General features: G+C 36.4%; 1 protein-coding gene across 3 annotated transcripts in view; it reads right to left on the minus strand.

Annotated features, from left to right (window-relative positions):
- Nucleotides 1–1128: 1128 nt before the first annotated feature.
- Nucleotides 1129–25333, minus strand: part of MRPL22 (mitochondrial ribosomal protein L22) — a 31225-nt gene continuing 7020 nt past the window's right edge. For all 3 annotated transcript variants that reach the window (XM_072954036.1, XM_006214980.4, XM_072954043.1), the window contains 5 exons: nt 16798–16933; nt 9541–9606; nt 8707–8784; nt 7240–7309; nt 1129–1424 (listed from right to left, as the gene is read on the minus strand). In XM_072954036.1, the coding sequence (XP_072810137.1) occupies nt 1213–1424; nt 7240–7309; nt 8707–8784; nt 9541–9561 (381 nt within the window). In that variant the 5' untranslated portion in view covers nt 9562–9606; nt 16798–16933 and the 3' untranslated portion in view covers nt 1129–1212. The remainder of the gene's footprint in view (nt 1425–7239; nt 7310–8706; nt 8785–9540; nt 9607–16797; nt 16934–25333) is intronic.

The raw sequence follows: 25333 nt of genomic DNA on the forward strand, positions 1-25333 counted from the left end.
CACTGGAGTATATATCTATCAAAATTCATCAAATTGTACATCTGAATTATGTGCAGTTTATTGTACAGGAATCATACCACAGTAAAGTTGTTTTAAAAAAAGTGCTTCCATATCTTGGCATTTATAAATAACGTCGCAGTTAATAGCAGGGTGTATGTATCTTTTTTAATTAACTCTTATTTTGTGGTTGGCTTTATTCCTTTGATAACTATGTAAGCTTAAAAAGCTAAAGCTCTAAAAGTTCTTAAAAACAATAAACTACATATATGTAAATTTTAAAAATATGTGCAGTATATTATATATACGTATTTACATGCAAGATATTGTATATGTGCAAATTGTAACAATTCTACCTAATCAAACTGAAAAACGAAAAAGAAAACACATGTATCAATGAGAGCCAGGTGGTGTTCAACACTAATTCTAAAAATTTTATGCTAACAAGAGGGAAGTCAGTGCCACCTACTGCCTGATTTTAGAACGCAATCCCGAAATTGGTTCTATTCCTCTCTAGGAAATTGAATTCACTCTGAAAAATTAATCAGTACTAAACAAGATATCCAAGCAATAGAAACTATTGTTGGAAGGAGACATAAAAGTCTTTAACCAGAATGAAACTTTCTAAGTTAAAGGGCTTTCAGAGTTTTAGATTAATATTTCTAATAAACTCCTGTAATTCCAAGTTACTGCTAAAACAGTAAAGGAAAATACAATCCTTCATCCACTGAAATATGCCAACAATTAAAGGATAAACAAAACAACAGAATGCCCTAAAATACTGCAGTGAAACAACATGCAGCAATGCTCACCTCCACCACCCCTTCACCAGTCCCAAGAGAAAAGTCAAGTGAAATAACAAAGACAAGCTTTCTTATAACTTTCTACTCAAGTCCAGTATCAAAGCTGCCACCTGCGGGGCACTAGCTGCAAAGTTAACGTTCCCTTCATACGGTACTCAAAAAAGCCTTCTGAATTACATAGTCTGTTACTATGTTTAAAGGAGATTTTCCCTTCCAAGCTGCAAATGCATAAAATACACCCAGAGGCTCATGAGAGCTGGGCAAAGCCTTATAAATATTCATGTAAAACTAGCAGTTGTGTTTCGTATTTCAATAATTCAATGACAAATTATAAAAAGCATTTGTCTTTAATTTTTGTTGGTTTTAGGAAATAAATGTTAAAATATGTACACTGTGGAGTTGAATACCCCCATCACAGAGTGTGAATGATGGTCCGGTTGCGAAGCTCCTGGATATACTCTCTGGCATGGGCGACTGCTGACTTCGGTGCCTCCGGTGGAGGTGGGGGGCCTTCCACCAACTTCACAAAATAATGGCAAAAAACCTTCTCCATAATCCCAAAGCGACCTCTGCCATGGTATCGGATGCGTTTCAGGTACTGGCCGCGCCCTGAAGTGGACTCCGCTAGATGGGGAAGAAAAAGAGAATAATAGGAAATGACTGCATCCACAAGACTAAAGCCTGACCAGCTGAGGAATGTCCGTCCTCTCCCACACAGGATTCTAAGACTACATGAGCTCATGGCTGGTGAAAGCAGGCTGGTCTCTCCAGAGTCCTTCCTTCCTAAGGACCAGACTCTACTCCAAGTGCTAGAGAAACAAAAAAGAGTGAACAAGACTAGCAAGGGCCCTGCCTCCACGCAGCGCATACTCTAAAGGAGAAAGACAGAAGACAAACAACATCGTTTAGGTCAGTGACAGTGCTACGAATAAAACAGAACAACTACGTGACAAAGACTGATGGGGTGCTGGGGGGCAACTTCAGACTGGGCAGTGTCAAGGGGCATCCTTGAGAAAGAGGCATTTGATCCAAGTCCAGAATGAATCACTCATGCAACTATCTAGGGCCAACGAGTTCCAGGCAGAAGGAACAGCAAGAGCAAAGGCCCAATGGTGGGAATGTGCTTGGCCTGTTTTAGGAAGAGGAGCTGCTAAATCACGTGTAGGAACGCGAAGCATGACACAAACAAGGGGAAGAGGTCAGAGATAAAGGCAAGATCAACAGAGCACTGCAGGCTGAGGGAAGTTCTGATTTTATTCTAATTGTATGAGAAGTCCCTGGAACCAGTGGTTCCCAAATGCTGTCCTCAAGTTAACTGAATCAAACTAACCCAGGGAACATATTTAAAATGCTGATGCTGAGACCCCATCTCTGGAGATTCTAAGCGAATCCAAGGCTGGGCCTTGGAAATCATATCCTGAGCAAACACCACTCCTAAGCAAATTCTGATTCATAGCCAGTTTTAGGAACTCCTGCATCACATCTGCCCCCTCATGTCTCCTCCCCCGTTCTACGTGTCAAAGTTTGACCTTGTAAAATTGGAAGAAACCTTTTAAGTAGTACAAGAAGAAATCATTTACCTGTTCACTCACAGTAAATCACAGTAGTAACCACCTTCTACTATCTTCTGAATTTATTTAGTCTTACTCTTTTAAGCAAATTTAATAAGCCTTTTAAAAAGGCAAAATCTACAGAACACATATCAAATTAATCCACTTTGATACTCACCATTCTTTTATTCTTACTGTGACAGAACTTTATGTTACAGGGACTACATCAAAGTATGTGCTCCACAGCCCTCTAACTACAATTCTCTCATGAAATGGGTTTCAGCAGAAGCATCTAGCTTTGGCCAAGAGAAATCTAAGGATGAAAATGATTAAGAAAACTGCGTAGGGTCTCAGTGAGACAAGGGGAGAACTACTGCCCTTTTATTTACTTCATCTTCGGGGCACTAAAGAAATGGATGTAAGAATTTCCAAAGATGGGGCTGGGGGGGAGGTGGGCGAAATGGGTGAAGAGTCAAAAGGTACTAACTTTCAATTAGAAAATAATTAAGTCATGGGGATGTTATGTACAGCACAGTGACTACAGTTAATAATACTGTACTGTATATTTGAAAGTTGTTAAGAGAATAGTTTTTAAATGTTCTCTCATAAGAAAAAAAATTCTGTATGTATGGTGACTGATGTTAACAAGACTTGTGGTGATTACTTCACAGTACATACAAATACTGAATTATTATGTTGTACACCTGAAATATAATGGATGTATGTCAATTATACCTCAATAAAAATTTTTTTTTAATTTTCCAAAGAAAAAGCGGCAGTATACAAATCACTTTATAATGAAGTATCACCATGTGCCCTGGGTCCACCTGTGAGGAGGAAACCTACAAAAAAGAATAGTGACACTGGGAAGAGTGTAGAAAGCCTCTAAGAAGATTTTACATACATGATGGCTGCTTTTATCCAAAACTGCTACTTTACCCAGTTTGAGCACCACTTTCCGAATACTTTGAGAATAAAGAATACTACTCCAGTGAAAGAAGTATCAAAATTAGCTAATTGTGCAGCACTACACAATCTATCAAAACACAACGACCAACCCTATCAGGGTCTATGTTAACTACCATTTTCCCCCCATCTTTCCCAAAACACTTAAGAGCAGACACTCAATATCTGCTAAATGCCAGTTATGATTTCATCCTTAAGCCATAAAATACCATCTGCCTATCCTTATGCACATAATGCCACCATTTTTTATGTAAAAGCAAAAACATTAATTCTTCTGAAACACCAGGATTCTTTAATACTCTGGAATGGGAACACACAACACAGCCACTCTGAGGCCTGAGTGAAATCAGGACTTCGCCACATTGACTCCAAATCGGTGTATGGTCTCCCCTCCACCAGTCTCCCCTCCACTGATTCTGTATGACAGGGGTTTCAAACTGCTTCTGAACAGAACCATTTCAATTAAAATAAGGCAACTTGTAGATGCCCTTTTTCATCTGGATCTGTTCCTACTGAAACATGGGTGGGGGTAGACCCAAAAGTGTGTTGCCATTCATTCACCCAACAAATAGAAATTCTTAGCCCCTACTGGGTGCCAGGCTCTATCCTGAGCTCTAAGGATACAGCAGTGACCAAGATATCAAGGAGCCCTTCTGTTTGCCCCAGGCCCCACTCAGAAGGTCCCACAGCACAATTTCAATACCACTGCTTAGAGTTACCAGTCTTAGAGCACTGCCTTAAATAACAAAAACCTCTTATCCAAAAACTTCCTGTGGTTCCTTTTCAATACAGTTTTAGCTGAATGCCACAGCCTGCCTTGCTCAGCCCCTGGAATCTAGGCCCAACCCACCTTTCCAATGTTATCTACTCCAGGTCAAGCCTCTACTTCGGTCACACTGTTCTACTCACTGAGCCACATAACTACTGCTCACTGCAACCTATGTGCCTCTGCTGAAGTGGTTACCTCACTTTGAAATCAATCTTTTCCCTTGGACACTCTTTCAGCTCCACAAAAGCCTATCTTTAAAAGCCAAAATGTATTCTTCCCAAGGACTATTACTGTCAAAGAACAAAACTATGTGTGTTAAATGTTTTAAATTGCTATAAAAGACACACCATCACCTAGCTGTACAGGTAGTACACCCACTGAAAGCACTCAAATATCTTTTGAATGAAAGAAAAAACATTAAGACATCTGGAAAATGGAAACAACCTTCTAAAGATAATGTTCAAGATAATGTTCTTTAAAGATAATGCCCAACAGACATCATATATTTAAAATATTGTCAGTATTTCCTATTACTGGTATTTAGGTAAATGCGAACCTTGACCATTTTAACTTTAAAAACCCTCTCCCTCTTCCCCTCATCACTCTTAGCCCAGAAGACTGATTTTACGAAGTCAGTCGGTCACTTTCTCCCTGAAGCAAACCACGTTAGATGTCATGAAGCACGAAGCAGTGACATTTTATTAGTCCACATCCACTTGTTAAGGCCTATTCACGGTGTCATTAGTCATCGTTGTAAGGCTGAAAAGGAAATGAACTTTCAAAGTCTGTTGTCACGCAACACCAGGTATTAGCTTTAGACTGAAGACAAGTATTTGAAGGAATTACCATATAGTGAGAACATATGCTACCAAAGGACTTTCTCTCAAATGCCCGTACTTACTTATCTCAGGGAACAGAAAGAGCTATTGCTGAGCCAAAATGGCAGCCAAGTAACTATCTTTCAAAGCTCTAAAATAAGTCTATGGAGTGAAACATCTAGGCCTTTTCAAAGACGGTAAGCTGATAAACGAGTTTCCCACATTTTATAAGAATCACTAGAGTACTCACCCAGGCCTCTCTTCTGGGGTTTCAGATCCATTGAGTCTGTGGTGAGGCCTGGGAATCTGTATTTTCAGTAAGAACCTCAAGTGATTCTTATCAGAGAAGTTTGGCAAATACAGGGGTAAGATGCCTGAATGTCATGGTCAGATACTTCATCTTCCTGCAGTAAACATCTCTTTTTACTTCATAATAGAGTAAGGCAACAAAATATTTAGCTAATGAGTTTTTAAAATCATAAGACAAGGGGGAAGGATAGAGCTCTGTGGTAGAATGTGTGCTTAGCATGTACGAAGTCCTGGATTCAATCCCCAGTACTTCCATTAAATAAATAAATAAATAAACCTAATCACCTCCTCACTGCAAAAAAAAACAAAAAAATTTTAAATAAATCAAATATTTACTAAAATCGTAAGACAAATCTGAACTTACCAGAGGGTACAGGAGGGGCAGAGCTTTTTCAGCAGAAATGTACATAAGGAGACCAATGAATTACAGGCCCAGTCACATAAAATTGGTTAAGTTTATTTTTGCTTAAAGGCAACACTGGACTTTGCTCCTTCATTTAGGAAGACAGATTAAGCTCTTCACTCTCTCTCTCTATACTACAACTACTGAAATGGATTTAAAGACAAAAATCCATTTTATTTACATCTGAATTTCATTTTGAAGTGTTATATATCAGCTAAGAAGTCAATATTCTTATGAAACGAAAAAAATCAAATTTCACTTGACATTGAGTCACAGAGCAGGAAAGATCACCAAGAGGTTTTAAGCAAATGGTCTTGCTCTTCACTCATTGCATGTCTTCCATCAATTCTGGGCCCTCCCAGCATTATTTACTCATGTTATTCCCACAAGAAAATGTTTATGATTAACTACTGTGGGCTACATCTTCTGAGTTTTAATTTCCTTCTGCATCTATGCATGTATCAGAATATAATTATGTAAGATTCAGCTTTAAAATATTTCAATCAAAAATCATAACTCATTTGAATTTCTGAAGTAGGTGTGGTTGCCAGCATCAATTATAGATGAGTTAAGATTTTAACTTAACCAGAATAATTTTCTGCAGTAGGGCAGAGGTTAAGTGACAAAGTGGAATTTAGATTTCTTTAAAAATTCTAACTGTTGAAAAATTATAAGGCACAGCTAACTTCCTCCATAATGATTCAGCCCTTTCCCCTCTATTTGTAGAGTAGCAGTCCCTAAATCTTGAGATTAAATGTTCTTAGATAAATAGTCCTTCTTATATGTAGGTTTAGGAGATTGAGAAAATTCTGCTTTGACATTACCATCTTTGATTACAAAACTGCTGAAGTTAGGAGTAACTGCTGCATTAACTCCAACCACCACACGACTTTACTGTGGTGTCGGAAGGGGGCAAGAGAGCTTCATTATAAACAGTGATCTCTTTCTAGAAAAAGTGTGTGAAGGTATAGTACTAAAAAATCTCTTACCTTTGCACAGTGCTTCATGCTTCCCAAAGCATCTTCACTTATATTAACTTAATTTGATGTGGAACAGGCATATAAAACTGGAGATGATGCTTCAGGATATAATAATAAAGGGTGGACAAACACATCTGAGTCACCTGAGCCTTTGAAGGCCTTTTATAAATCAACAGACTTTCCATGTAATTGGAAGTTTAATTTATAAGAAACCTTTATGGATGAAGCACCTGGCCTGGCACATCATAAATAAAGATTTTTTAAGTCTACGTGTGATCCTTTATATATATTTCATTTGGGATGACCAATACTTCATTTAAAAAATCAGCTATGTTTTTCTTAGTTTTATTATGATTAAAAAACCACATACTATGTACCACCTTGATATCCATTATTTAATAATTATCAGCAATAGGTTTCATGATCTCAGTCACATTACAGAACAAGTAACAATAAAACAATAAAATTATGACCATTTACAGAAGACTAACAGCATGTAGAAGGCTGAAGAATAAGTTATTATCAGCATTCTCACTGGTAAACACAGTCCTAAGGAGTTAGATATCAAAGATTATTGTTAGATAAAGAACTTGGCATCGCTATTGGAACATATTTTCTAAAACTAAGAATATTAAAGATCTTACCTACATACAAATTGGATCTAAATTCCACATTGTGGTCTCTCACTGCCATATCTTGTGCTTCTAAGAGAACCTTAAACAAGAAAAAGAAAGACATGTATATGGCAGACCATGAATTAAAACAGAATTAAATTTCTCATTTCTTGTTATCTCTGTAACATGACTGCTACTCACATGCCTCCCTTTTATAGTCAATTTTAAAAAGAGAATATCAGATGATAACGATGCTAAGGAGAAGGAATACAGTGAGCTTTCCTTCCTCAGACAAGACCTGCAAGTGCAAGGAACACAGTCCGTCCTGCTCAGTTGTAAATGGAACGTGTCAGCTGAAAGGAGGAGATGACAGCACTTGCAGCAGCACCCTTGCTAATGAACACTGTATCTTTGAGTCAAAAGCTAGCCAAAACCTTCAAGAAGCTCAAGAGGTAAATCTTAATGAAAATTCTTAAACTTTGGATCCAAAATAACCATTAACAACATCAGACAAGTAGAGAAAATCATACTTCAAAATTTCCTTTAAGAATTACTAAATGTATACTCCATAGATATTTTAAATTAAGTTAACTTCCTCCGGAACACATTTTTAAATAGGACAATTGTTGCCAGAAAGAACAGAAATCAGATCTTTCACTACTTTAAGGACGAGAATGTGCTTCAAAGCTGAGTACAAAACAGATACTCAGTCATTGCACTCTGAATGGAATTAAATATAGGTGTTACAATAGAGCCTCTTGGAAGTCTGAATCCAACAATCTCAACCATTCAACTACAAAACTAGAAAATAAAAAAACACTGAAAACATAACATCTGAATTGAAATTTTAGTTAACTGAAAATTAACTGAAGTATAAAAAATAATGCTGATATCCCCAGATAGTCTCAACCATGCCTTTTGAAGCAAGAATGCTCATGCACCTACAGTAAGTCAGCACAAATACCATGAGCACATTTGCACCTAGTAAATCAGCTACATTTAGAGCTAGAAGGGTCTTTAGAGATAATCTAATCCAATCCCACCGAGTCCACAAATGAGAAAAATGGAACTAGACAAGGGTCTTGCCCATGGTCACAACAGAAATTGTCAGAGAAAACAATCAAGTCCCCTGAGTCCCAGTCCAGTGTCCTTTCCACTCGGTTAGTTACAAAATCACTCAGTCACAGAACTGACCCAAAAAAAACTTCTAAAAAATTTATCAAGCCCCCAATCATTAAAAATAAGGCGTATCACTTCATAGACTGACCACAAAATAGAAATTGCCATCTGATGCAAATAAAAGCATCTCAGGAAAAAAATTACTTAAAGCACACAACAGTCCTGGGGTATGAGAACATTAATAAACTGAGTACCCTAAATCTGTGTTATATAAACTATGCATTTACACCAAGAAATTCAGGGAATTCAGGACTCAGGCCAAGCTTACTAACATCTGCAAGACAGCTATGCGCTCCCTCCCCATCAATCTTAGTTTACCTCTTTAATTATCTGGGCCCCTTTTTTGTCACTGAATTCCAATTGAGCCAGAGCCTGGTCAATGGACATTCCTCGTATCTAGAATTAATGAGTAACAAACAAGAGAAAATAAATTAGTTTATAAAGTCAGTGTTCTCTTTTCAATGAAAAGAACCTTACATAATTCAAATAATTTCTAAAAATAACTAACTAGTTACATGTTACTTATTCCTCAATAAGATGGGGAAAACCTTTTTCATTAAGTATAAAAATAGCTAACTAAATGCAGGCAAAAAGGAAGAAAACAAGTTTGAAAAGGGATGCCACCACTCTAAGTCAAAATCAGACTTAAAACATTTTAACAATAAAACCTGGATTATAATGGTTTCAGTGATAATAAAAAAGAGAGCAGACATAACAGAGAAAGACTACAGGTTGGCAAGGACCACACTAGGCATTTGAGATATCTACTATAGAATAAATGTATTACAAGTATATTTGGTGCTTTTGTATTCTCTCATATATAAATTTCATTTTCCAAGGGAAAAACTTAAAAAAAGTCAATAGTTTTGAAATAGGCTGAATTTGCTTCCTGGATTCTTAAACTGTAGCCAAGTTTTTGATACCTTTGTTCTAAATATCTATGGATCCAACATGGTTTAGTTTACCCAAAGGTAAAAATTAAGCAAAACCACTCATCTCTGAGCTATCCTTTTTGGATTACCAACCAAATGTCTGAAAATGCAATTATATTCCTCAATTTCTCGAGAAATCAGGACAGGTTTTTTTGCTTTTCCAAATTTCCTGGGACAAAATCTGTGGCTCCTTTGCCTAAGTGTAGGCATTTTAGCTTACCAATTTTGCCAAATACCACATCTTGTCTTTGCTGTACTTTATCTGTCTTCGACAATGGTAGATTTCCTTAAAACGGGAAGAGAACAAAAAAACAAGTTTATCAAAATGACAGTAACACACTGTTAATAAAGTTTCTAGTTTCTATGCCTAGTGAAAATGCTGCCATAAGAAATTAAAAACTATTAAGAATTTGTAAAGTTACATTTTTCCAAAGTCTCACTATATTATAAAGGTTACTAAGAGAGAAACAACTATAAAATGGCTAGAGGGTGCCAATATTTGCAACATTGCTATCCAGAGGCATAGTAAAAGATTTAAATGAAAGTATTTTTGAAAACATTTACCTGGCTAAAAGAACAAAAGAAAAGGTACATTAAGAAAAAAGTCCCTTGTTAGGAGAACAATGGTGAAATGGACAAAATAACTATTTTCATAAGAAAACCAGTATTCTACGTGTTTGGTCAAGAGCATAGGTTCTAGAATCAGACTATGTGGGTTTGAATCCCAACTCTACCATTTACCAGCTACAAAACCCAGGCTATTCAACCTCTCTCTGCCTAAGTTTCTTCTTTAAAATGAAGATAACAGTACCAAACATATAAAACTCTAAAAAGGATTAAATGAAGTAACCTATGTAAATAAAGTACTTTACAGTGGGTAAGATTTTAGTAAATGTTAGCTCCTATTACCTTCTATTTATAGTAGTAGGTATATCCTATTGAATCTTTTAATCAATCATCCATTAAACAATTTATAGTTCATCAAGCACTTCTCAAGCCTATTATTTCATATGATCTAACTCTGAGAGTTGGGAGAGAAAATATTTTATAAACCTTTTACAAAATGAAAATCAGAGAAATCAAATAAATTGTCCAAGATTGCAAAGTACGAGACAAAGCTAGTGCCACCCAAGGAAGTATGTGAAGGGCCTAATACAATTTCTGGCCAGTGTATCTTTAAAGTTCCCCCTTGGGACTCTAAAACCCACATTCTTCCCACTACTACAGCATACTGACACTTGAAAAAAATTAGAAAACATTTTTCAAGGCAAATAATAGCAGAAAAAACTCAGAACTTTCTAACATTCTGACTCCTGCCGGAAATTTCCAAATGCCCTTAGAAGTAACAGAGCTTTCTCAAGTGGCCATACTTTTAACATGCAGCAGATTTCATTTCAGCTGCAATAGAAGCTGACAAGCTGAAAACTGTAGCAATAGCCTAATTACATTTTCAGCAATAAAGTGTTCTGGGGAGCAGGGAGAGGAAAGAAGAACTGTCATGACTGATAATATTAATCTGCAAAAAATTAATACACTCTATAAAATCTTTTATATAGAAAACTTTCAACTCCTGGTTTGTCACGGTGGGGTATCTTTAAATCCGAATTGTACATGATTATCCTCAAATTGTTTTCTAATGTTTTCCCCCCTTTAAAGGAGGCACTGGGGATTGAACCAGGACCTCATGCAAGCCAAGCATGCATTCTACCACTGAACTATACCCTCTACTCACTATCCTCAAATTTTTAAAAAAGATACTTGTAATCCTGACAAAACACTGAGAAAAAAGAAAGCAACTGTTTACAAAAAAAGGGGAGAGTTATTCAATCATCCTTTTCAAAAACTAGAGCTTAACACGTACTTTGGGCAGATACAATGACTAAGGGGACTTTCTAAAGATAAACTGACGTCTCAGTAAATAAATCTACCACAGGAAATAAATTAAGTGGCAAGGTTAGAGGTCAGAAGGCCTGGTTAAATATCACTGCTATTAATTAACCTACACGGCAAAATTAGGTAAAGTTACATTACAATGTAACGTGTAAAACAGTTATTCAAATGAGGTAAAAGTAAGTCTAAATTATGAAATGTCTAAACCAGTAACTTTTAAACAAGTTAATTTATTTTTAACTGCACATAATAACGCAAGTAACAAAAAAAAAGTCATCTAACTAAAGCTCTAGAATCTCATGGGATCCACATTAGTGACTCATAAGGATCACGCATTATCAGTATGTCAATTAATCCACAAATTAAAAACATGCCTCTTATAGAAATGACTGTTCAAATAGTTTTGATACAGTCTCAGGACGCTTTCAATTTATTTAACATAGGTTTCTTCAAAGATACCATAAAGTAAAGCCCAATTTAACAAGTTTTGACTATTACAAAGAAAGCCTTTTCATTTCTCTCTGGCTCACTTTCTTCACCATGATGAAGCCACTTGTGAGATAAAGTCCACATATGAATCTACACTGTCTGGAAACTGGTGCTAGCTAAACTAGGAAGATAGTCTTAAAAATAACAGGACTAATCTAAATTGGTGACATTCATTTTAACTTACCGCTATCAGATTTACACACTGCTCCATTCACCATGATTTGTTTAACAGCATATTCTAAATGATGAAGATCAGAATGAGGTAGAGTGATAAACACTACCTGGCCCTCTTTTAAACAAGAGATAAAACTGGTTTTTTAAATGTCTGCAGCTAGCAGGCTGGAAAGCCTAGGGGCCGCTGCACATAATGGCACAGTGTATAAACTATGTGGCTAAGTGAGCAAACTACTCCCTGCTAGTAAACAAGGTATTTATGAAGGGCATTAATATTTCAGTCATAACAGTCATGTATAACTGACACATCAGTATCAATTTACCAAATACTATTTAAAGTCAGAAAATGTTAATGTATTTTCCAAGTCTTAATTTGTCCCAAAAAAGGATTATTCCTTCAAACAAAAATCTGTGCAAAACAGAGAAATTGGGTTTCTCCAAAGTGCCTACATAAAATCAAACCAAATGTCTTCATACAGGCACTAAGGAGTATATAGACGCAAAAAGGTTAACCAAAATGTTCCAGTAAATTACAGTATATAACAAATGATCCAATCAGCACTGTTCTTCATTTGCTAGGGTTAAATAGATGATCTACTGCTAACTAAATGAATTTTGCTATTTGGGATGCAGCCTGAAGTACGTTTGTTTTAACATCCAAAAAGACTAGTACTACAAAATAAAAATTTTGCTTTTAGATTCTAGACCTGACAGATACTGTTATGATTTCTTAGTTTCCAATTAATACCTAAGTCCAAGGAGCTCAAGACAGAAGAAAGCTCATTAATTACAGAAAATATTTTATTTATGATATTTGTAAAAAGGTATAACTTTTTCTAAATTTTGGTTGATTACAAAAGGGAGCCAACACTTAGCACCAATTCTGGGACAAATCAAACTTCTAAGATCTTATGGCATAAAAAAGTATGAAAATTTAAGTTTGTTTTCAGATGGCTTCACAGATGAATCCTACCAAACATTTAAAGAAGAGTTAACACCTATCCTGAAACTATTCCAAAAAATTGCAGAGGAAGGAACACTTCCAAACTCATTCTATGAAGCCATCTTCACCGTGATACCAAAATCAGATAAAGCTAACACAAAAAAGAAATTTACAGGCCAATATCACTTACGAATATAGATGCAAAAATTCTCAACAAAATACTAGCAAATGGACTCCAACAACGCATTAAAAGGATCATACACCATGATCAAGTGGGATTTATCCTAGGCATGCAAAAATTTTTCAATATCAGCAAATAAATCAATGTGAAAAACCACATTAACAAATTGAAGAATAAAAACCATATGATCATCAATAGGCGTAGAAAAAGCTTTTGCTAAAATTCAACATCCGTTTATGATAAAACCTCTCCAGAAAGTGGGCACAGACAGAATATACCTCAACATAATAAAGCCATATATGACAAACCCACAGCTAACGTCCTACTTAATGGGTAAAAGCTGAAAGCATTTCCTCTAAGCAGGAGCAAGACAAGGATGTCCACCCTTGCCACTTTTATTCAACGTACTTTGGGAAGTCCTAGCCATGGCAATCAGAGAAGAAAAAGAAATAAAAGGAATCCAAATTGGAAATGAAAAAGTAACTGTCACCATTTGCAGATGGCATAATGCTGCACATAGAAAACTCTCAAGAAGCGACCAGAAAACTACTAGAATTCATCAACAAATTTGGTAAAGTTGCAGGATACAAAATTAATATACACAATTCAGTTGTATTTCTAACAATGAAATAGCAGAAAAAGAAATAAAGGAAACAATACCATTTACCACCACACCGAAAAGAATAAAATACCTAGGAATAAACCCACCTGAGGACGCCAAAGACCTGTTCTCTGAAAACTATAAGACAGTTATGAAAGAAACTGAAGACAAGGGGAGAGGGTATAGCTCAAGCAGTAGAGTGCATGCTTAGCATGCATGAGGTCCTGGGTTCAATGCCCAGGACCTCCCCTAAAAATAAATAAACGTAATTACTTCTTCCCCCAAAATAAAAAAAAAATTAAAAATAATAAATAAGAAACTGAAGATGACATAAACAAATGGAAAGATATACCATGTTCTTGGATTAGAAGAATCAATATTGTTAAAATGGCCACACTACCCCAAGGCAATATACAGATTCAATGCAATCCCTATCAAATCACCAATGGCAGTTTTTAAAGAGCTGGAACCAAAAAATGTTAAAATTTGTAAGGAAACACAAAATATAGCCAAATTGCCTAAACAATCTTGAAAAAAGAAAAATAGAGCTAGGGGAATTATGCTCCCTGACTTCAGGCTATACTACAAAGTTACATTAATCAAAAGAGTACTGTACTGACACAAAAATAGACCACAGATCAATGGAACAGGAAAGACTGTCAGGAAATAAACTCACACACTAATGGTCAATTAATCTACAACAAAGGAGGTAAGAATATACAATAGAAAAAAGACAGTCTCTTCAATAAGTGGTGCTGGGAAAGTGGACAGCTACCTGTAAGAGGCTGTAATTAGAACATTTCTAACATGATATACAAAAATAAACTCAAAATGGATTAAAGACAGATAATATAAAACTCCTAGAGGAAGACATAGGCAGAATACTCTTGGACATAAATCACAGCAACATATTTTTTTGAACCAGCTCCTGGAGTAATGGAAATAAAAGCAAAAACAAACAAACGGATCTAACTGAACTTAAAAGCTTCTGCACAGCTAAGGATACCATCAACAAAACGAAAAGACAACTTACAGAGTAGGAGAAAATATTTGTAAATAATGCGACCGACAAGGGGCTAATTTCCAAAATATACAAACAGCTCATACAACTTAATATCAAAAAACAAGCAACCCAATCAAAAAATGGGCAGAAGACCTAAATAGACATCTCTCCAAAGAAGACATACAGATGGCCAATAAGCCTGTGAAAAGATGCTCAACGTCACTAATTGTTAAGAGAAATGCAAATCAAATCTACAATGAGATAACACCTCACACCAGTCAGAATGGCCATCATTAAAAAGCCCACAAATGAAAAATGCTGGAGAAGGTATGGAGAAAAAGGAACCCTTCTATACTGTTGGTGGGAACGTAAATTGGTGCAGCCACATGGAGGACAGTATGGAGGTTCCTTAAAAAACTAAAAACAGACTTACCATATGATCCAGCAATCCCACTCCTGGGCATATACCCACAGAAAAATATAATTCAAAAAGACACATCCACCCCTATGTTCACAGCAGCACTATTTACAAAAGCCAAGACATGGAAGCAACCCAAATGTCCATCAACAGATTACTGGATAAAGAAGATGTGATATATATATACACACACACACACATATACATATACATATATATACATATATATATATATTATGTATATATATATATACATATATATGTATGTATATGTATATATACATTATATATATATGTATGTATATGTATATATACATTATATATATATATATAATGGAATACTACTCAGCCACAAAAATGAAATAAAATAATGCCATTTGCAGCAACATGGATGAACATGGAGATTATTATTCTAAGTGAAGTAAGCCAGACAGAGAAAGAAAAATGCCATATGATATTGCTTATATGTGGAATCTAAAAAAAGGACACAAAGGAACTTACCTACAAAACAGAAACAGACTCACAGACATAGAGAACAAACTCATGGTTATCCGGGGTAATACAGGAAGTGGGAAGGGACAAATTGGGAATTTGAAAATTGCACCTCTTGGGGAGTGATGGAAATGTTAGCTATCTTGATTGTGGTGGTGGTTTCATTGGTATATAAACATCTATCAAAATTCATCAAATTGTACATTTGAAATATGTGCAGTTTACTGTACAGGAACCGTACCACAATAAAGGTGTTAAGAAAAAATATTTGTTTAAACTATCAGAATCTCTTTTTCTTCTTAGTTCCCAAACATCTGGGAGGTCTGTAAATAAAAAAATTAACTCCCTTAAATAAGAAAAAAAAGAAAAAAACCCCATAAAACTAAGTTAATTCAGACTAGTATCTAGACAGCAATTGAATTTTAATGAAATGCATGCCATCAAGTTCATAGAAAACCTAAGCAAATGACATTACTTAGATGATACTGTCTAGTAGCGTTAAATTCCAAAGGCCATTAAAAGATGTTTGCTGAACTGATTTATAATTAACCCAATTGTTCTATTTCTAAAGTACTTATCACAGTCTATTTTAAGGATTCAAATGTTCCCATCCTGTTTATGCTATTATTACTTATTTAAACTTTTTAACCAATGTGTATGCATCCCAGAGAAAATTTACATTAGGCTAGAAATGAGTCTTTTATCTCAGACTAGAGCAATCTCTAGCAGTGTGGTGAACATAAAAGGATTCTGAGCAGCTAAAGATAAAACTCTAGAAGAAAAAAGATATCTCTGGAAGGAATCTAATGATTAAATTCAAACCTCAGCTTCAAATTTTTGTGAAATACAAAAGAAAAGAAAGAAAAATCCCACAACCAAGAGTGTCTATGTTAAAATATAAAATACTGAAAAACCGTATATATGATTTAAATACTGGCCAATGGTTTAAGCCACTCTTGTCAACTTCTCATGCTCCATTATCAAGAATCCATTATCAAGCCTCTGGGAGTCAAAAAATCAAACTCAATCCCAAGCTATTAGCTTAGTTTTAGAGTTAAGGTCCCTATCCAGGAGGTTATGTCAAAGGCAAGCAAATAAGTCAAAGATGATCTTTTTAAACTACCAAAATAATAAATCTAGAACATTTTCTGTATCAATTAAAGGATCAAGTAAATTGCTATATAATTCTTTCTTTTCTCAACATGGAAAAATAAACCATTGCTTTATTGAGTGAGAGTAAGAGCACTTTATCAAAACCAAGGGATTATTTCTCCCCACAAACTTACAGCTGGTCTCCGAGGTTCTCCAGGCAATTGTGGAGGATAAACAATTTTATTCTTCTTCTCCCATTTTCGAGATATTTCAAGAGACGTACTTGTGTGGATATGTGATTGGGGTAAAATGTTGTGAGCTGAAAGAAACCTGTAAAACAATGGATACTCAGAATCTTTTCCAGAGCTTATTTATCTTTCTGAGCAACATGACCTCAAATTTGATGGGAAATATTTAAGGATCACAAGTGGAAACATTCTACATGTATTCATTAACAGAGACCATTATTACATAAAAAACCACAAAGAGCTAGTTTGTTGAAGGCTAAGAAGAGTGAAAAGTTAGTAATTCACATAAGTCAAATAATAAACAGGTATTAACCCAAGATCTCTTGCCCAAACTGGCCAATAAAATTTATTTTTTAGAGATTTTCCCACTACATATATATATAAATATATATATATTTATATTTATATTTATATATATACACACACACACTCACACATTTTTAATTGCGGTATAGTTGATACACAATATTACATAAAATTTAAGAGTACAACATAGTGATTCATAATTTTTAAAGGTTACATTCCATTTGAGAGAGCCCAGAAATAAACCCACACACCTACAGTCAATTAATATTTCACAAAGGAGGCAAGAATGGACAATGGAGAAAAGACAATCTCTTCAATAAGTGGTGCTGTGAAAGCTGGACAGCTGCATGTAAATCAATGAAATTAGAACACTCTCTTACACCATACACAAAGATAAACTCAAAATGGCTTAAAGACTTAAACATAAGACAGGACACCATAAATCTAGAAGAGAACATAGGCAAAACATTCTCTAACATAAATCTTTTTTTTTTTTTTTGCCAGGGGGGAGGTAATTAGGTTTATTCATTTATTTATTTACTGGAGGGACTGGGGACTGAACCCAAGACCACGTGCATGCTAAGCACGCACTCTACCACTGAGCTATACCCTCCCCTCTAATATAAATCTTAGCAATGTTTTCCTAGGTCAGTCTATCAATACAATAGAAATAAAAGCAAAAATTTTTTAATGGGACCAAATTAAACTTAAACGCTTTTGCACAGCAAAGGAACTATAAACAGAATGAAAAGACAACTCATGGATGGGAGAAAATATCTGCAAACGATGCAACTGACAACGGTTTAATTTCCAGAATATACAAACAGCTTGTACAACTCAGTAAAAAAAAAAAAGTGGACAACCCAATCGAAAAATGGGCAGAAGACCTACACAGATATTTTTCCAGTGAAGACATACAGATGGCCAACAGGCACAAGAAAAGATGCTTAATATCACTAATTATCAGAGAAATGAAAATCAAAACTACAATGAGGTATCACCTCAAACCAGTCAGAATGGCCATCGTTAAAAAGTCCACAAATAAATGCTGGAGAGGGTATGGAGAAAAGAGAACCCTCTTACAATGTTGGTAGGAATGTAATCTGGTGCAGCTGCTACGGAAAACAGTATAGAGGTTACTTAAAAAACCAACAAAATAAAAAGAGTTACCGTATGACCCAGTAATCCTACTCCTGGGCATATATTAGAGAAAACTCTAACTCAAAAAGATGTATGCACTCCAATGATCACAGCAGCACTATTTACAGCAGCCAAGACATGGAGGCAACTTAAATGTCCATCAACACATGAATGGATAAAGAAGTTGTAGTAGCAGGGGAGGGTATAGATCAGTGGTAGAGTACATGCCTAGCATGCACAAGGTCCTGGGTTCAATCCCCAGCACCTCCATTAAAAAAATAATAATAATTAGATAAACCTAATAACCTCCACCTCCCCCCGACAAAAGAAGCTGTAGTATATATACGCAATGGACTACTACTCAGCCATAAAAAAAATGAAATGCCTTTTGCAGCAACATGGATGGACCTGGAGATCATCATACTAAGTAAAGTATGTCAGAAAAAGAAAGGCACAATATGATATTACTTATATGTGGAATCTAAAAAAAAGACACAAATGAACTTATTTATAAAACAGAAAGAGACTCACAGACATAGAAAACAAACTTATAATTACCAAAGGGGAAGAAGGAAAGGGATAAATTAGGAGTTTGGGATTTGCAAATACAAACTACTGTATATAAAACAAACTAGGTCCTACTGTATAGACAGGGAATTATTTTCAATATCCTGTAATAACCTATGATGAAAAAGAATACATATGTATAAATGTATAATTGAATCACTATGTTGCCCACCAGAAACTAACGCAACAATGTAAATCAACTATACTTCAATTAAAAATTTTAAAAAGTGAAAATAAAAATAAAAAAACGTAAAAAACAACTGCTTCCCCCCACTGCCTTAGTATTTTGTTCTTGTCACTCATGCAGCAATGAGTTGGACTACTCCTTTACTATAGTTAGTTGGGTGTAGAAAAATGAGTTCCCCTAGTAAGTATATAGATTTCAGCACCTTGAGGGCAAGTATGGCATCCTTTGTACTCGAGCACCAAGGACAGTATCTGGTACATAGATACCGAGTAAATATTTAACCCAGACTTAAATATTTGAAGTTGTTGTATACTGGCAGATTCTCACACAATATATGCTACTAGCTTATATACTTGGCAAAGCCTTTGTTTTTAATCCTCAAATCATTCAGGCTAAAGAATTTAAAAAATCTATTCTTCTTCTAGTGGCTCATTTCTCCTACTCTACACCTCAAGCTCACTGATGAATGCCATCAAAATACCTGACAAAATCCTTTGCCATCCACATTTAGGTTCCACTATTTTAACTGAAAAGCACAAAACTAGAATACATGATATTAGAGGGCAGAATTTCCTAATAAAACCATAAGCCAGGTGATGAGGGCAGAGACTATGGAGTCAAATAGACCTGATCTAAATCCTAACTCTAATACTAGGTGAACAGCCTTGGGGAAGTCACATAACTTTCTAGATCTCAGTTTTGTTATCAGTAAATGGAGCAATAATAATTACCTCATAGGCTTTCTCAGAAGCTCAAATGAGATATTGTAAGTTAAATACTTAATCTGACACATATTATGGCTCAATAAATTTTAGAATGAGAAGAACAATACCTACTTTATTCTGTTAGTGGTGGATAAATAATTACTGCACACCACCCTACAGAACCTAGCACATGATGAACACTGATAACTAGTATTAATTTTACACAGGACTTCTGAGCAGTTCATCTTTTCTGTTGTCCAAAAATAAACAAACACCGTGAACTGTAAACTTCATGTTAGACAATTTTAAACCATCTCATGTTTATAACCATGGTCATTTGTTTCTATGAAGTTGTACTTTGTTGATGCACTAAGTTTGTCAACTCCTGGAACCTCATTTTCTATATCTATGAGAAAGGGAATTTGAGTACTTCATCTCCAGGGTCTCTCAGAACCTTAATCCTATATCTAATTTCAAGGTTGACAACATGATTACAAAAATAAGAATGCCTTGGCTTTTATTTAATTCTTCTTCAATGAAACCACTACTATACTGAACAGTCTGAAAGACTGCTTGAGGGTGAGGTCGATGCTTGCTGTATCCCCCATGTCTAACACAGTGTCTTACACTCCTCAAATCCTCAATACACATTCAGTGAATTAAATACAATGCTTAATAAATTAAATACATTATGACTGAATAATGATAAAGCTTTCTGAATACTTGTAATTCTTTCAGGGCTCAAATGCTTCATAAAATGTATTATCAAGCAAATAGTAAACAACTGTAATCTAGTTAAATTAAAATATTATTCCAAATGAGGTACTTAATTCAGAACTGTATTGAAGCAAAAAGTTTTTAGGTGCCCTCTCCTGGCCAACTGTGGGAATAACACTGAATTAAAGCAGGAACCGATCCTAAGGTCCAATTGAAAATAGAACTAATTCAAAACTTAAGGCTTTTATGAGAACTTTTTATGTAAGAAAGCCCATGAAGAGTCACTAGAGAAAACAAATTCAAGAAAAGGAAGCTGGTAGAATTAACCTATGATAGCATGGGTTATTGCTAGGATCCATTTCCTTCCGTAAAACTGTTTTCTAACAAATATTAAATTTTAAGTCTGCCTAGAGCTCTAGCTTACTGTTAGCATTCTAAAGAATGAAAATGAGTTAAAATCTTTAAAAAAAAAAAAAGCAAGTAAACAAAAACACTGAAAAGCAACGAGGATCAACTTTTATCATTTTGAAATTCAAGTATCACTACTGATATTTACTTCCTTCCATTTACTAGAAAACCCAAACCCCTTTAGCTTCTATCACTGTAAATTGAGTGAAGGAAGGCAGGCATGAACCAACACTCCAGAGTGCTTGTACACAACACATACACACAGGTACCCAGAGTACAGTGAGACTGCCAGAGCTCAAGAAGAAAGTAGACGGTATACTGGAATTAGCACATGAATTCCCTTTCTCTCATTATTCTGCTGTTTACTATCTACCAGTACCTGAGGATTAAGTTTAAGTACCACTTTTCAAATCCTGCCCATAGTCATTAGGCACTAAAGAGAAGCAAATACAAGCCAAATTTTAGGATTAAGAGTTAACTCAGATAAGGCAGAGTATCTGAAACTTTCTAAAGTTAAAATCTGATAGAATACTTCCTCTTTGTTACTCAGAGTTCATTCTGAAATTTAGTACAAGGTATACCCAAATCCCAAGTGAAGATAATACTGGCCTCAGGCTCAATCTTAAGAAAATCATGTTCTTAGATGCATCAAGGTAAAAAAATTCTTTGTTCCATATTTACTTTCGACAACATTAAATTAATCCCACACTTGAGACTGAATAAAAGAACATCCTCCCTCTTGCCTCAATTAAAATCTAAAATAAAAGGCTGAAGTGATGTGTACAGTCTCATAACACAATATAGTTTTACTCTGCAAAAGTCAAGGACAATCCAACAAGGAAACAAAACTTTAGCAAACAAAAAAAGTGAAATCCCAGCAACTTTGGGCTATGATAAGCTCAGAGTTTTTCGATCTCTGCACTACTGACATTTTAGGCAGATCATTTCTTGTTGTAAGGTTTGTCCTGTGCCTTCCTCATAGGATGTTCAGTAGTGTCCCTGTCCCCCACCTCTACCCACTAGATGCCAGCAGCACCTCCTATCTGAGTTGTAACAACCAAAAATGTCTCCAGACATTGCCATATGTCACCTGGGGCAAGGTATATGGCAAAATTACTCCCAACTGGAAGTCACTATTAACTAAAGTAGCAGCTAAAAAAATTGAAAACAAAAAACAGCTAATTTTTGCAGACTACTGAGCATGACCTCTCTGTTCCAAAAGGCTGCTGTTACCATGCTATACACATGTGGATGGTTAACAAGCCAGATTTTCTCACTCCGTAATCAAAGATGACTAAATGCCTAAATTTTACATTCTTATTCATAAACCCCAAGCGGGCCCTTAAGGCTGCCTGGCAGTCCTAATATATTTCCCTAGTCCATTTATTCTCCTAGCCTGTGCAGACAAACTTCATATCTCTTCTTGCTACTCACAACCCCCTATATCTCCTCCCTTATCCTCAATCTCAGCTGACAATCACGCCTACTCACTGAGAAAATTGAAGAAACAGAAGAGACAATCCACAAGCTCCCACCACCTAATCTATATACCTGTATTCATGTTCATAAATATTTACTACCTTCTCTTGTTACTATGCCTGCACCGTCTATGCCCTAGCTTGGACCAATCCCATCCCTTGCTCCCTAGATCCAATTCCTTCCCACCTACTCAAGGAGACTGCTCCAGCAATTCGTTCTTCCCCCTTTTAAATCATCCATTTTTTTCTTCTCTATTGGACTGCTCCCATTAGCAAACAAATATACTCTAATATCTCCCAACTTAAACCGTCCCCTGACCAAGTTCCTCTAGCTACTGCTGAACTCCTTGAATGAGTTACCTAAACTCTCTATGCCTAATTCTAGCCCCACCCCCATTCATCCTTCACCCTCTCCAGTCAGGCTCTTTTGCGTGCATCACTCCACCAAAACTCCTTTATCAAGGTCACCAAGATATCTGTGCTGTAAAATCCAACGGTGAACTCTCAGTCCTTATCTCAGAATGATCTAAATATCTCTGGCAAAAGGGGTCTGACCACCCAACAATTCCAATGCTGGGAGAGGTTCCTCACACCACCAACAATCAACGCTCCAGCTAGGTGTCCTACAACTGAACTCAATTCTAACACTACCTACCTAGAGACAACATCAGATTCCACGAGTTAATGGCCCAGTCGCACAAGACCACCCTCCAATTCAGACGCCAATGGCAAGCCCAAGTTGTTACCTGTGCTTCAGAACTACTGGCTATAAATCAAGAGGTTCTCATGATCCCCTCCTAGGGTTTAATTAACTTGCTAGAGCAGGCCATAGAATTCAGGAAACCTATTTATGCACTAGATTACCAATTTATTAAAAAAGATATTAAAAGATGTGAATCAGCAGCAAGAAGAAGAGACACATAGGGCAAGGTCCTGAACATAGGCTTCCGTCCTCTTGAAACCTGGGGCCCAGCACAGTGGCACACTGAAATGTTCTGGTTCCCCAACTCAGAAGTTCTCCAAACCCTCTCCTTTTGGGTCTTCAGGGAGGCTTCATTACGTAGGCATAATTAACTAAATCATTGGCCATTGGTGACTGATTCAACCTCCAGCCCTTCTCCCCTCCGTGGAAAAGTTCCACCCCTCAATTCATGGTTGGTTCCCCTGGCAACCAGTCCCTAATCTTAGCCGCTTCCCAAAAGTCACCTAATTAACAAAAGGCCCGTTGTGGTGGAAAGCGGCTTGTCAAAAATAACAAGACAGCTATTTCACTTTTATGGCTCCAAATACATTTCAGGAACTGAGGACAAGAGACCAAATATGACAGAAGATGCTCCCATTACCCTTATGGCTCAGGAAATCCCAAGGGTTTTGGGAGCTGTAAGCCAGAATTACAAAAACTAAATATATATGAGAAATATTCTCATAAATCACAATATCACATCTGGTCACGTGCTCTTCCTTGAAACACTTTATTTGGGTTCTAGGACACCACACACTCTGGGTTTTCCTCTCTACATACATCTCCAGTCTCCTTCTGTCCTCCTACCTGGATCTGTGAATGTTGGCTGTCGCAGTAGGAATCAATCCTTGGACTCTTGTGCTATCTATATTCACACTCATGGTGAAGTCAACCACTCTCCTGGCTTTAAACACTGTTCATACACTGATGACTACCAAATTCACATGCCTTCTCTGAACTCCAAACCTAAAAATGCAATTGCCTCCTCACTTCTCCACTGTTATGTTACTGGATCTCCCAAACTTCACAAGCCCCAAACTGAGCTCCTGACATTCTCCCTAAAAACTGCTTCTCTGGAAGTCTTCCTATCTCAGTCAACAGAACTCCATCCTTCAGTTGCTCAGGTCATAAACCCTGTATCACCCTTCTTTCTCACACCCCATATCCAATCCATCAGTAAGAACTGTCAGCTGCCACTGATATACTGCCAAAATCCAACCACTTACCCACCTTCACAGCCACCTAATTCAAGCCACCAAAATCTCTAACCAGAAATATCCAATGGTCTTTGCTTCTATCCTGTTCTCCATCCCTGCTCTGGTCTAGTCTCAGCACAGAAAGAACCACTCAGACAAAAGTCAGATCACAGCACTCCTACACACAAAACCCAGCTATGCTTTCCCATCTCACTCAGAATAAAAATCAAAGCACTTACAATGACCCACAAAGCTCTACATGATCTCCTAGTCCTTTTTCTGATCTCATCTCCTATTACCAACTCTGTCCTCTCACTCCCTGCTTTCAACCATACAAGGTATGTTCCTTCCTCGGGACTCTGCACTCATGGTCCATCTGTCTAGAATGCAGTCGCTCGATGCTGGCCTAGTTTGACAGCATGATCCCTTATTTCCTTCAGATCTTTACCCAAATGCTTTCTTCTTCGTGAGGCCTTTCCTATCCAAAACTGCAACCTCCCTCTCATATACACATACTTCCTATTTCCATTCTCTGCTTTCATTTTTCTCCTAAGCAGTTGTCATTATCTAACACACTCTGTATTTTACTTATTTTGCCTATCATTTGCCTCACCAGAGTGTACTCGCCATGAGGGCAGGGATTATTATGTTTTTTGTTCACTACAAAATTCCTGGTGTTAGAACAGTACCTGGCACAAAGCAGGCACTAAATACGTATTTGTAGAATGAATTCAAAAATACAGAGAACAGCCAGGTAATATAAACATGGTAAGAGAGCTGGGTATGAATAAGTAGGCAAAACTTTAACATGTGGTTAGAAAATGAGGAAAACTGAAGAATATATGGCCCATCTAAACAGTGGTACACTCTTCTGCTCTAGAAAATTGTTGCCATACCTTACAGTGCGTAACAGAATCTAGAAACCTAGATTTTGATGAGAAGGCCACCAGTTTTTAAATGTTGATTTAAAAGGAAGTTTTTAAATACTGTATAATCCAAGCAAAACACACCTTTTGGCTTGACTTATCAAATAGATC

The sequence above is a fragment of the Vicugna pacos genome, chromosome 3 (genome assembly GCF_048564905.1).
Source record: "Vicugna pacos chromosome 3, VicPac4, whole genome shotgun sequence".
In the NCBI taxonomy this organism is placed as follows: Eukaryota; Metazoa; Chordata; class Mammalia; order Artiodactyla; family Camelidae; genus Vicugna; species Vicugna pacos.